General features: G+C 47.7%; 1 protein-coding gene across 1 annotated transcript in view; it reads left to right on the top strand.

Annotated features, from left to right (window-relative positions):
• The window catches only part of LOC144593237 (myosin light chain 4-like), a 37691-nt gene extending 23542 nt beyond the window's left edge, over window positions 1–14149 (top strand). The window contains exons 6-8 of the mRNA XM_078398744.1: window positions 5419–5496; window positions 11423–11485; window positions 14086–14149. Of these exons, the coding sequence (XP_078254870.1) occupies window positions 5419–5496; window positions 11423–11451 (107 nt within the window). The 3' untranslated portion in view covers window positions 11452–11485; window positions 14086–14149. The remainder of the gene's footprint in view (window positions 1–5418; window positions 5497–11422; window positions 11486–14085) is intronic.
• The last annotated feature ends 200 nt before the right edge of the window (window positions 14150–14349 follow it).

The raw sequence follows: 14349 nt of genomic DNA on the forward strand, positions 1-14349 counted from the left end.
AGGTACGTGAAGAGGAAAAAAATAGTCAAGGCAAATGTGGGTCCCTTGAAGACAGAAGCAGGGGAATTTATTATGGGGAACAAAGAAATGGCAGACGAGTTAAACCGTTACTTTGGATCTGTCTTCACTGAGGAAGATACACACAATCTCCCAAATGTTCTAGGGGCCGGAGAACCTAGGGTGATGGAGGAACTGAAGGAAATCCACATTAGGCAGGAAATGGTTTTGGGTAGACTGATGGGACTGAAGGCTGATAAATCCCCAGGGCCTGATGGTCTGCATCCCAGAGTACTTAAGGAGGTGGCTCTAGAAATAGTGGAAGCATTGGAGATCATTTTTCAATGTTCTATAGATTCAGGATTAGTTCCTGTGGATTGGAGGATAGCAAATGTTATCCCACTTTTTAAGAAAGGAGGGAGAGAGAAAACGGGTAATTATAGACCAGTTAGTCTGACATCAGTGGTGGGGAAGATGCTGGAGTCAATTATAAAAGACGAAATTGCTGAGCATTTGGATAGCAGTAACGGGATCATTCCGAGTCAGCATGGATTTACGAAGGGGAAATCATGCTTGACAAATCTACTGGAATTTTTTGAGGATGTAACTAGGAAAATTGACAAGGGAGAGTCAGTGGATGTGGTGTACCTCGACTTTCAGAAAGCCTTCGACAAGGTCCCACATAGGAGATTAGTGGGCAAAATTAGGGCACATGGTATTGGGGGTAGGGTACTGACATGGATAGAAAATTGGTTGACAGACAGAAAGCAAAGAGTGGGGATAAATGGGTCCCTTTCGGAATGGCAGGCAGTGACCAGTGGGGTACCGCAAGGTTCGGTGCTGGGACCCCAGCTATTTACGATATACATTAATGACTTAGACGAAGGGATTAAAAGTACCATTAGCAAATTTGCAGATGATACTAAGTTGGGGGGTAGTGTGAATTGTGAGGAAGATGCAATAAGGCTGCAGGGTGACTTGGACAGGTTGTGTGAGTTGGTGGATACATGGCAGATGCAGTTTAATGTAGATAAGTGTGAGGTTATTCACTTTGGAAGTAAGAATAGAAAGGCAGATTATTATCTGAATGGTGTCAAGTTAGGAGGAGGGGGAGTTCAACGAGATCTGGGTGTCCTAGTGTATCAGTCAATGAAAGGAAGCATGCAGGTACAGCAGGCAGTGAAGAAAGCCAATGGAATGTTGGCCTTCGTAACAAGAGGAGTTGAGTATAGGAGCAAAGAGGTCCTTCTACAGTTGTACCGGGCCCTGGTGAGACCGCACCTGGAGTACTGTGTGCAGTTTTGGTCTCCAAATTTGAGGAAGGATATTCTTGCTATGGAGGGCGTGCAGCGTAGGTTCACTAGGTTAATTCCCGGAATGGCGGGACTGTCGTATGTTGAAAGGCTGGAGCGATTGGGCTTGTATACACTGGAATTTAGAAGGATGAGGGGGGATCTTATTGAAACATATAAGATAATTAGGGGATTGGACACATTAGAGGCAGATAACATGTTCCCAATGTTGGGGGAGTCCAGAACAAGGGGCCACAGTTTGAGAATAAGGGGTAGGCCATTTAGAACGGAGATGAGGAAGAACTTTTTCAGTCAGAGCGTGGTGAAGGTGTGGAATTCTCTGCCTCAGAAGGCAGTGGAGGCCAGTTCGTTGGATGCTTTCAAGAGAGAGCTGGATAGAGCTCTTAAGGATAGCGGAGTGAGGGGGTATGGGGAGAAGGCAGGAACGGGGTACTGATTGAGAGTGATCAGCCATGATCGCATTGAATGGCGGTGCTGGCTCGAAGGGCTGAATGGCCTACTCCTGCACCTATTGTCTATTGTCTATTGTCTGTTATACTGAAAATAAAGCTCTGTTATTGACCCGAAACGTCACCCATTCCGTCTCTCCTGAGATGCTGCCTGACGTGCTGAGTTACTCCAGCATTTTGTGAAATAAATACCAGGTTTGTAGGTTAATCGGCTTGGTGTAAATGTAAAAATTGTCCCTAGTGTGTGTAGGATAGTTTTAATGTGCAGGGATCACTGGCTGGCGCGGACTCGGTGGGTCGAAGGGCCTGTTTCCGCGCTGTATCTCTAAACTGAACAAAACTAAATAACTCAGCAAGTAAGGTAGACAATAGACAATAGGTGCAGGAGTAGGCTCTTCGGCCCTTCAAGCCAGCACCGCCATTCAATGCGATCATGGCTGATCATCCACAATCAGTACACCGTTCCTGCCTTCTCCCCATATCCCTCAACTCCGCTATCTTTAAGAGCTCTATCTAGCTCTCTCTTGAAAGCATCCAGAGAATTGGCCTCCACTGCCTTCTGGGGCAGAGAGTTCCACAGATTCACTACTCTCTGGGTGATAACGTTTTTCCTCATCTCCGTTATAAATGGCCTACCCCTTATTCTGAAACTGTGGCCCCTGGCTCTGGACTCCCCCAACACCGGGAACATGTTTCTTGGTGGTGAGATGAACATTGCAGGGTACTCCAAGGGAAATAGTTGGCGTGGTAGGAGTGGATCCTGGTCGACTCAATTGCTTTTCTTATCTTTGTCTTTTTTTTTGTCCCTGAAAGAGATCCCATTGAAAAAGATTAGAGTCGGGAGTTAGCACGGTGGAAGAGCGAGGCTCAGTCAGGGTGAGAGATTAAACCCAAACTGGCCGCTGATCCAGGCTGACAAGGGTAGTTCTATTCTTGGTTGAGATGTGAATTTAGCTAATTTGGAAAATCCCCCAATATGGATGAGCTGCATCACTCTGACCACCTGCCCTTGGTCGGGCTGAAAGGGACTTGCCTTAACTTGCACCTGTTGAGGGTATCTGCCAACTTAATGTGATGGGGAGGTGGGGGGAAGGGGGGGGGGGGTGGGGTGGGGTGGGGGGAAGGGGAGGGGTGGGGTGGGGTGGGGGGGGGGGGGGGCGAGAAGCAGAGACAAACGCTGTTTTGGAAATTAGGTCACACTACCTAAAATGGGAACACATCACGACACACATGAACCAATTGGCTGTGCAACATCACTGACAATGGCCTGAAGATATATTAATAACAAGCTATGCAAATACGTGATAAACAACAAAAGCCCCAGTTTAGTTGAGTTTTCCCGGAATGGCGGGACTGTCATATGTTGAAAGACTGGAGCCACTAGGCTTGTATACACTGGAATTTAGAAGGATGAGAGGGGATCTTATCGAAACGTATAAGATTATTAAGGGGTTGGACACGTTAGAGGCAGGAAACATGTTCCCAATGTTGGGGGAGTCCAGAACCAGGGGCCACAGTTTAAGAATAAGGGGTAGGCCATTTAGAACGGAGATGAGGAAAAGCTTTTTCAGTCAGAGAGTTGTGAATCTGTGGAATTCCCTGACTCAGAAGGCATTGGAGGCCAATTCTCTGAATGCATTCAAGAGAGAGCTAGAGAGTCTAAGAGATACAATAGACAATAGACAAATAGATGCAGGAGTAGGCCATTCGGCCCTTCGAGCCAGCACCGCCATTCAATGTGATCACGGCTGATCAGTCACAATCAGTACCCCGTTCCTGCCCTCTCCCCATACCCCCTGACTCCGCTATCAATAAGAGCTCTATCTAACAGCACAGAAACAGGCCCTTCGGCCCCCCGAGTCCCCGCGCATTAACACTATCCGAGGAACAATTTACATTTTATACCAAGCCAATTAACCTACAGACCTGCACGTCTTTGGAGTGTGGGGGGAAACCGGAGATCTCGGAGAAAACCCACGCAGGTCACGGGGGGAACGTACAAACTCTGTACAGACAGCACCCGTAGTCAGGATCGAACCAGGGTCTCTGGCGCTGTAAGGCAGCAACTCTACCGCTGCACCACCGTGACCAGAAACAATGGCTGCAATTTATACTCCTTTTCATCTCTATCTTTAGTTTGTTTATGAGACTATTAATACTCTCAGGAATGAGAAGATGCCATTCCCAAACAAGCCTGGGCCTTTGTCATCGACCACGCTCATCAAACCACATCTCAGCACATATGCATTCAATGTATTCAAGAGATTTAGATGTACAGTAGGTCTTAGGGATAACGGAATCAAGGGATATGGGGAGATAGCAGGAACGGGGCACTGATTTTGGATGATCAGCCATGATCATATTGAACGGCTCGAAGGGCCGAATGGCCTACTCCTGCAACTATTTTCTATGTTTTTATTTTTTCCAGCATAGGCCACAACAAACACTTTTCATGTACGGACTCGAAGAATGAGGGGGACCTCATTTTAACATACAGAATAATGAAAGGCTTGGGTAGAGTGGATGTGGAGAGGATGTTTCCACTAGTGGGAGAGTCTTGGACTAGAGGTCACAGCCTCAGATTTAAAGGACACCGCCTCATAATTAAAGAGCGGCGCGGTGGCGCAGCGATAGAGTTACTGCCTCATAGCGCCGGAGACCCTAGTGCGATCCTGACTAAGGGTGCTTGTCTGTACGGAGTTTGTACGTTCTCCCCGTGACCTTCTGCAGTTGTACAGGGCCTTAGTGAGACCGCACCTGGAGTACTGTGTGCAGTTTTGGTCTCCAAATTTGAGGACGGATATTCTTGCTATTGAGGGCATGCAGCATAGGTTTACTAGGTTAATTCCCGGAATGGCGGGACTGTCGTATGTTGAAAGACTGGAGCGGCTAGGCTTGTATACACTGGAATTTAGAAGGATGAGAGGAGATCTTATCGAAACGTATAAGATTATTAAGGGGTTGGACACGCTAGAGGCAGGAAACATGTTCCCAATGTTGGGGGAGTCCAGAACCAGGGGCCACAGTTTAAGAATAAGGGGTAGGCCATTTAGAACTGAGATGAGGAAAAATCTTTTCAGTCAGAGTGTTGTAAATCTGTGGAATTCACTGCCTCAGAAGGCAGTGGAGGCCAATTCTCTGAATGCATTCAAGAGAGAGCTGGATAGAGCTCTTAAGGATAGTGGAGTCAGGGGGTATGGGGAGAAGGCAGGAACGGGGTACTGATTGAGAATGATCAGCCATGATCACATTGAATTGCGGTGCTGGCTCGAAGGGCCAAATGGCCTCCTCCTGTACCTATTGTCTATTGTTTATTGTCTATTGACCCACATGGGTTTTCTCCGAGATCTTCGGTTTCCAATGACGTGCAGGTTAATTGGCTTGGTAAATGTAAAATTGGTCCTAGTGTGTGTAGGATAGTGTTAATGTGTGGGGATCGCTGGTCGGCGCGGACTCGGTGGGCTGAAGGGGCCTGTTTCCGCGCTGTATCTCTAAAGTAAACTGAACTAAATATAATCGTGGGTGATCATCCACAATCAGTACCCCGTTCCTGCTTTATTCCCCATATCCCTTGATTCCGTTAGCCCTAAGAGCTAAAGGTTGTTCCCAATGAGGGCTCACCCTTGCTCCTGGTCACTGTTTTCCGATTGTATCCACAGGTGAAAAGATGTCGGAGGAGGAAGTGGAGCATCTGCTGGCTGGTCAAGAAGATGCAAACGGATGCATCAACTATGAAGGCAAGTAACGGACGTCAACGACAAGACCCGGGTTCTCCACGACAGAGAGAATGGTCTTTTTGTGCACACTTGCGGGTCCTGCAAGTCCCAGGCCTGTACAAACGCACATGGAGAGGTGACGTTTCAAATCGGGACAGACACAAAATGAATGCTGGAGTAACTCAGCGGGACAGGCAGCGTCTCTGCAGGAGAGAAGCAATGGGTGACGTTTCGGATCGAAACCCTTCTTCAGACTCAACCCGAGACGTCACCCATTCCTTCTCTCCAGAGATGCTGCCTGTCCCACTGAGTTACCCCAGCATTTTGTGTCCACCTTCGACTTAAACCAGCATCTGCAGTTCTTTCCTATACGTTTCAATCTTCAGTCTGAAGAAGGGTCTCGACCCGAGACGTCACCCATTCCTTCTCTCCCGAGATGCTGCCTGTCCCGCTGAGTTACTCCAGCATTTTGTGTCTACGTTCAATTTTAGCTGAAATTGTCTGTTTAACCCTTACACTGCAGGTGGTCGAGTATGTAGTCAGGGAATGTTCAAACAACAAAATAATTAGACTGATCGTTGAATTCTTCAATTTTAAGTGACCTCACAACCACCTTCCTTCCCCCTCCCCCCCCTCTCTTCCCTGTGCCTATGGTTGCCAACTGTCCCGTATCAGCCGGGACATCCCGTATTTTGGGCTAAATTAATTTGTCCCTTGTCCCGTATTAGGCCCGGGGGGGCGCGGTAGGCCCGGACGTTGTAGGTCCGGACAGCGTTGTAGGAAAAAAACTGCAGATGCTGGTTAAAATCTGTGTCTACCATCTGGACAGTGTAGGTCCGGACAGTGTAGGCCCGGACAGTGTAGGCCCGGACAGTGTAGGCCCGAAGGCCCGGACGCCACCTAATGGAGGTTGCGTAGCAACCCGCCTCCCGGCCTGGGCGGCCGCCATTGGTGGGGCGGGAGCACATGGCCGCTGGCTGGGTGAGGTCGCGTGCGGCGCTGGGCGGTGCGATCACCTTGTCCTGTATTTGGGAGTGAGGAGGTTAGCACCCCCAGCTGTGCCTCACCTGGACTCACATGTTTATCCCCCATCCCTCCACCTACATTCCTTCACAAATCCAAACTCTTCAATTCCTTTATCTCGCACCTTTTTAAAAATCTCTGTCCGTTGTCCAGCCGTCTATTACCTGCCACGCTTTGCCCTGCCCCTCACCTCTCCCAGCCTGCCTCCCCCTGCACCCCTCCCCTCCAAAATCAGTCTGAAGAAGGGTTCAAACCCAAAACGTCACCTATCCATGTTCTCCACAGATGCTGCCTGACCCGCTGAGTTACTCCAGCACTCTGTGAAACGTCACCTATCCATGTTCTCCACAGATGCTGCCTGACCCACTGAGTCAATAGACAATAGACAATAGACAATAGGTGCAGGAGTAGGCCATTCAGCCCTTCGAGCCAGCACCGCCATTCAATGCGATCATGGCTGATCACTATCAATCAGTACCCCGTTCCTGCCTTCTCCCCATACCCCCTCACTCCGCTATCCTTAAGAGCTCTATCCAGCTCTCTCTTGAAAGCATCCAACGAACTGGCCTCCACTGCCTTCTGAGGCAGAGAATTCCACACCTTCACCACCCTCTGACTGAAAAAGTTCTTCCTCATCTCCGTTCTAAATGGCCTACCCCTTATTCTCAAACTGTGGCCCCTTGTTCTGGACTCCCCCAACATTGGGAACATGTTATCTGCCTCTAATGTGTCCAATCCCCTAATTATCTTATATGTTTCAATAAGATCCCCCCTCATCCTTCTAAATTCCAGTGTATACAAGCCCAATCGCTCCAGCCTTTCAACATACGACAGTCCCGCCATTCCGGGAATTAATCTAGTGAACCTACGCTGCACGCCCTCCATAGCAAGAATATCCTTCCTCAAATTTGGAGACCAAAACTGCACACAGTACTCCAGGTGCGGTCTCACCAGGGCCCGGTACAACTGTAGAAGGACCTCTTTGCTCCTATACTCAACTCCTCTTGTTACGAAGGCCAACATTCCATTGGCTTTCTTCACTGCCTGCTGAACCTGCATGCTTCCTTTCATTGACTGATGCACTAGGACACCCAGATCTCGTTGAACTCCCCCTCCTCCTAACTTGACACCATTCAGATAATAATCTGCCTTTCTATTCTTACTTCCAAAGTGAATAACCTCACACTTATCTACATTAAACTGCATCTGCCATGTATCCGCCCACTCACACAACCTGTCCAGGTCACCCTGCAGCCTTATTGCATCTTCCTCACAATTCACACTACCACCCAACTTAGTATCATCTGCAAATTTGCTAATGGTACTTTTAATCCCTTCGTCTAAGTCATTAATGTATATCGTAAATAGCTGGGGTCCCAGCACCGAACCTTGCGGTACCCCACTGGTCACTGCCTGCCATTCCGAAAGGGACCCATTTATCCCCACTCTTTGCTTTCTGTCTGTTAACCAATTTTCTATCCATGTCAGTACCCTACCCCCAATACCATGTGCCCTAATTTTGCCCACTAATCTCCTATGTGGGACCTTGTCGAAGGCTTTCTGAAAGTCGAGGTACACCACATCCACTGACTCTCCCTTGTCAATTTTCCTAGTTACATCCTCAAAAAATTCCAGTAGATTTGTCAAGCATGATTTCCCCTTCGTAAATCCATGCTGACTCGGAACGATCCCGTTACTGCTATCCAAATGCTCAGCAATTTCGTCTTTTATAATTGACTCCAGCATTTTCCCCACCACTGATGTCAGACTAACTGGTCTATAATTACCCGTTTTCTCTCTCCCTCCTTTCTTAAAAAGTGGGATAACATTTGCTATTCTCCAATCCACAGGAACTGATCCTGAATCTATAGAACATTGAAAAATGATCTCCAATGCTTCCACTATTTCTAGAGCCACCTCCTTAAGTACTCTGGGATGCAGACCATCAGGCCCTGGGGATTTATCAGCCTTCAGTCCCATCAGTCTACCCAAAACCATTTCCTGCCTAACGTGGATTTCCTTCAGTTCCTCCATCACCCTAGGTTCTCCAGCCCCTAGAACATTTGGGAGATTGTGTGTATCTTCCTCAGTGAAGACAGATCCAAAGTAACGGTTTAACTCGTCTGCCATTTCTTTGTTCCCCATAATAAATTCCCCTGCTTCTGTCTTCAAGGGACCCACATTTGCCTTGACTATTTTTTTCCTCTTCACGTACCTAAAAAAACTTTTGCTATCCTCCTTTATATTATTGGCTAGTTTACCCTCGTACCTCATCTTTTCTCCTCGTATTGCCTTTTTAGTTAACTTTTGTTGCTCTTTAAAAGAGTCCCAATCCTCTGTCTTCCCACTCTTCTTTGCTATGTTATACTTCCTCTCCTTAATTTTTATGCTGTCCCTGACTTCCCTTGTCAGCCACAGGTGTCTCTTACTCCCCTTAGAGTCTTTCCACCTCTTTGGAATAAATTGATCCTGCAACCTCTGCATTATTCCCAGGAATACCTGCCATTGCTGTTCTACCGTCTTCCCTGCTAGGGCCTCCTTCCAATCAATTTTGGCCAGCTCCCGCCTCATGCCTCTGTAATCCCCTTTGCTATACTGTAATACCGACACTTCCGATTTTCCCTTCTGCCTTTCCATTTGCAGAGTAAAACTTATCATGTTGTGATCACTGCCTCCTAATGGCTCTTTTACCTCTAGTCCCCTTATCAGATCAGGATCATTACACAACACTAAATCCAGAATTGCCTTCTCCCTGGTAGGCTCCAGTACAAGCTGTTCTAAGAATCCATCTCGAAGGCACTCTACAAACTCTCTTTCCTGGGGTCCATTTCCAACCTGATTTTCCCAGTCTACCTGCATGTTGAAATCTCCCATAACCACCGTAGCATTACATTTTTGACACGCCAATTTTATCTCCTGATTTAACTTGCACCCTAAGTCGAGGCTACTGTTTGGGGGCCTATAGATAACTCCCATTAGGGTCTTTTTACCCTTACAATTTCTCATTTCTATCCATACTGATTCAACATCTCCTGATTCTATGTCACCCCTTGCAAGGGAATGAATATCATTCCTTACCATCAGAGCAACCCCACCCCCTCTGCCCACCTGTCTGTCTTTTCTATACGTTGTGTACCCCTGAATATTCAGTTCCCAGCCCTGGTCCTCTTGTAGCCATGTCTCAGTGATCCCTACAACATCATACTTGCCCATGACTAACTGAGCCTCAAGCTCATCCACTTTATTTTTTATACTACGCGCATTTAAGTACAACACTTTAACTTCTGTATTTACCTCCCCTCTCACATCGTTCACAATTGGCCCTGCCCTTAATTTCTTTTCCGCTCTAGAACTTCTGTTCCCATTCTTCCAAGAGTCTTTTGCAATATCTCCTGTATTCCCTTTTACCTCATCTTCATATTCACAATTTGTTAACCCCTCCCCCCCACTACTTAGTTTAAAGCCACAGGTGTCACACTAGCAAACCTGCCTGCCAGAATGTTTGTCCCCCTGCTGTTAAGATGCAACCCGTCCCTTTTGTACAAGTCACCCCTAGCCCAGAAGAGATCCCAGTGGTCCAGAAATCTAAATCCCTGCTCTCTGCACCAGTCCCTCAGCCATAAATTCATACCCTCTATCTCTCTGTTCCTGGCCTCACCAGCACGAGGTACCGGTAGCAGTCCAGAGATAACTACCTTCGACGTCCTACTTCTCAGCGTTTTTCCCAACTCTCTAAACTCCCGCTGTAGCACCTCCTTCCTCTTCCGCCCGACGTCATTCGTGCCCACGTGCACAACGACTTCAGGTTGATCGCCTTCCCTCGCTAGGATTTTCTGAAGCCGGTCTGTGATGTGTTGAACCCTGGCACCAGGGAGGCAACAGACCATCCTCAAGTCCCTCCTGCTGCCACAGAATCTTCTGTCCGTCCCTCGGACTATGGAGTCACCGACCACTACGGCTCTTCCAGACTTCGGTCTCCCCTGTCGAGTATCCTTGCCAACAGGTCCGCCACTCGGACTTCCGCCACTCGGACTGGAAACGTCTTCTGCCCCGACAGTTCCCAAGAGGGTATACCTATTTGCAATAGGCACAGCCACTGGGGTCTCCTGTAGTCCACGTCCACGTCCACTCCCCCCTGAAACAGTATCCCACCTTCGCTCGACCTGGACCCTTGGCGTGACAGCCTCACAATAGGTCCTGTCCAGGAAACTCTCGCATTCCCGGATGGCCCTGAGGTCATCCAACTGCCTCTCCAACTCCACCACACGTCCCTTCAGGAGCTGCACCTGGACACAGTTCTTGCAGGTGTAGCTCCCAGAAGCTCCAGCGACGTCCCCGTCTTCCCACATCCTGCAGGAAACACACCGCACCAACTTTTCCGCCATCACCTTGTGCCTATAACCAGCTCTGGCTTAAAACAATCGTATCCTCCTCACCTCAGCCTCCTCGCCAAAGACTCGCACTTTTCTCACTGGGCACTTCCCTCACTGGGCTGCACCTGAACAGGGCTGCACCCTTTTGTAAGCCTTGCTTATATCACCAATTTAAATTGCCTGATTGTCCAATTTACCTGACTTCTCACTTAAACTGCCTGTTCAACTGTGATTAGCACTTACTTTACTGCTCAGCCAACGGGCGTCCTTGCTCTGCTCCCGGACTTTTCAAATTGACTACTACTTCCTTTTGGCGCTCTTTTTAAACTGCCTGTTCAACTGTGATTAGCACTTACTTTACTGCTCAGCCAACGGGCGTCCTTGCTCTGCTCCCGGACTTTTCAAGTCACTCCAGCACTCTGTCATAAGCTCATCACTGAGAGCCGATTAAAATCGATAGTAGGGTTAGCTGAGACTAGATAGTTGATAAACACTGCTATCTCAACTCTACCGCATATAAACTATTAATTCTCTCTCTGTTTACTTCATAGCTTTTGTAAAACACATCATGGCTGGCTGAGAATCGGGAGCTGCTGACGAACACGTTCCCTTTGGTGAGAAGACCGGCCCTTTATAGTGTGTTCACGGTTGATATTGGTGGTTAATCAAGTTATTCATTTGATATCCATTATGACCAAGGTCCTGTCTGCTGTTGGACTCCACCGTGAGCTGGTGGGAGTTAATTGCCTCAACAACTCTAAACAAGGTCATTGATACAGGAAGATGGTGGTGCAGTGGTCGGGTTACTGCCTCACAGCGCCAGAGACCCGGGTTCGATCCTGGCCACGGGTGCTGTCTGTATGGAGATCGTACGTTCTTCCTGTGACCATGTGGGTTTTCTCCGAGATCTTCAGTTTCCTCCCACACTCCAAAGAAGTACAGGTTTGCATGTGTAGGAAGGAACTGCAGATGCTGGTTTAAACCGAAGATAGACACAAAAAGCTGGAGTAACTCAGTGGGGCAGGCAGCATCTCTGGAGAGAAGGAATGGGTGACTTTTCGGGTCGGGATCTGGCCTTGGACTCGACTTGAAACGTCACCCGTTCCTACTCTCCAGAGATGCTGCCCGTCCCACTGAGTTACTCCAGCTTTGTGTGCCTATATGCAGGTTTGCAGGTTAATTGGGTTGGTATAAATGTAAATTGTCCCTCGTGTGTGTTAGTGATAGTGTTAGTGTGTGGGGATCACTGGTCGGTGTGGACTCTGTGGGCTGAAGGGCCTTTTCCCGCCTTGTATCTCTAAACTAAACTAAACTAAACTAAACTAAGGCTGGCTGGATGGTCCATTTTGGCTTCTTCCAGATGCCCCCTCCTTCACAAAAAACAGTCAATAGACAATAGACAATAGGTGCAGGAGTAGGCCATTCAGCCCTTCGAGCCAGCACCGCCATTCAATGCGATCATGGCTGATCACTCTCAATCAGTACCCCGTTCCTGCCTTCTCCCCATACCCCCTCACTCCGCTATCCTTAAGAGCTCTATCCAGCTCTCTCTTGAAAGCATCCAACGAACTGGCCTCCACTGCCTTCTGAGGTAGAGAATTCCACACTTTCACCACTCTCTGACTGAAAAAGTTCTTCCTCATCTCCGTTCTAAATGGCCTACCCCTTATTCTTAAACTGTGGCCCCTTGTTCTGGACTCCCCCAACATTGGGAACATGTTTCCTGCCTCTAATGTGTCCAATCCCCTAATTATCTTATATGTTTCAATAAGATCCCCCCTCATCCTTCTAAATTCCAGTGTATACAAGCCTAATTGCTCCAGCCTTTCAACATACGACAGTCCCGCCATTCCGGGAATTAACCTAGTGAACCTACGCTGCACGCCCTCAATAGCAAGAATATCCTTCCTCAAATTTGGAGACCAAAACTGCACACAGTACTCCAGGTGCGGTCTCACCAGGGCCCGGTACAACTGTAGAAGGACCTCTTTGCTCCTATACTCAACTCCTCTTGTTATGAAGGCCAACATTCCATTGGCTTTCTTCACTGCCTGCTGTACCTGCATGCTTCCTTTCAGTGACTGATGCACTAGGACACCCAGATCTCGTTGAACTCCCCCTCCTCCTAACTTGACACCATTCAGATAATAATCTGCCTTTCTATTCTTACTTCCAAAGTGAATAACCTCACACTTATCTACATTAAACTGCATCTGCCATGTATCCGCCCACTCACACAATCTGTCCAAGTCACCCTGCAGCCTTATTGCATCTTCCACACAATTCACACTACCCCCCAGCTTAGTATCATCTGCAAATTTGCTAATGGTACTTTTAATCCCTTCATCTAAGTCATTAATGTATATCGTAAATAGCTGGGGTCCCAGCACCGAACCTTGCGGTACCCCACTGGTCACTGCCTGCCATTCCGAAAGGGACCCATTTATCCCCACTCTTTGCTTTCTGTCTGTCAACCAATTTTCTATCCATGTCAGTACCCTACCCCCAATACCATGTGCTCTAATTTCGGGCAATTCTGTACACTCCGGGTGATATAGTTCAAGGGCGTTCAATAGTCCTGGTACAGTTACAAACTTGATATCTAACTAATGATGCGTGAAATTGTCTCTAAACTAAACTAGACAGAATTGCCCTTAATGATCTTCGTGAAAAATGTAGTCATGCCAGATCTAAAATCAAGAGACAAGTGGTGCGATGATGAGTTGTGGGTAAGTTGTGTTTAGTTTTAGTTCAGTTTAGTTTAGAGATACAGCTCGGAAACAGGCTCGTCGGCCCACCGAGTCCGCGCCGACCAGCGATCCCCGCACATTAATACTGTGGCTCGAAGGGCTGAATGGCCTACTCCTGCACCTATTGTCTATTGTCTATTGTCTAACAACACACACTAGGGACAGTTTTTACATTGATACTAAGCCAATTAACCTACAAACTTGTACGTCTTTGGAGTGTGGGAGGAAACCGAAGATCTCGGAGAAAACCCACGCAGGTCACGGGGAGAACGTGCAAACTCCGTACAGACAGCGCCCCTAGGCAAGCTCGAACCCGGGTCTCTGGTGCCGTAAGCGCTGTAAGGCAGCAACTCTGCCGCTGTCCTCTTCTCACCAGGAGGTTGCTGGAAGTAGCCAGGTCATGCGTTTCTAAATTGCTCCATAGTTTTTCTTACCATTAATTTTCTGCTTGCATTTTTTTCCAGACTTGCCCTCCCTCGTGACTGACAGGACCTTCATCCGGACACCCCTTGTTGATCTGAACAGCTCCCCAAACTCCATTGAAGATTGGTATTTGTGAAATGTCTTGTCAACTAAAAACCTTTCTGTAACATGAAGGATTTCCTTGTATTGCCCAAAAATAATTGTTCTCTTTGTCAATAAAAGTATCCTTTCAAATGATTGAAGGTAATATCGTGTTATTTATGATTATCTTAATATCGAGAAACTGAACTGGAGTAATTGTACAA

The sequence above is a fragment of the Rhinoraja longicauda genome, chromosome 4 (genome assembly GCF_053455715.1).
Source record: "Rhinoraja longicauda isolate Sanriku21f chromosome 4, sRhiLon1.1, whole genome shotgun sequence".
Taxonomy (NCBI): domain Eukaryota; kingdom Metazoa; phylum Chordata; class Chondrichthyes; order Rajiformes; family Arhynchobatidae; genus Rhinoraja; species Rhinoraja longicauda.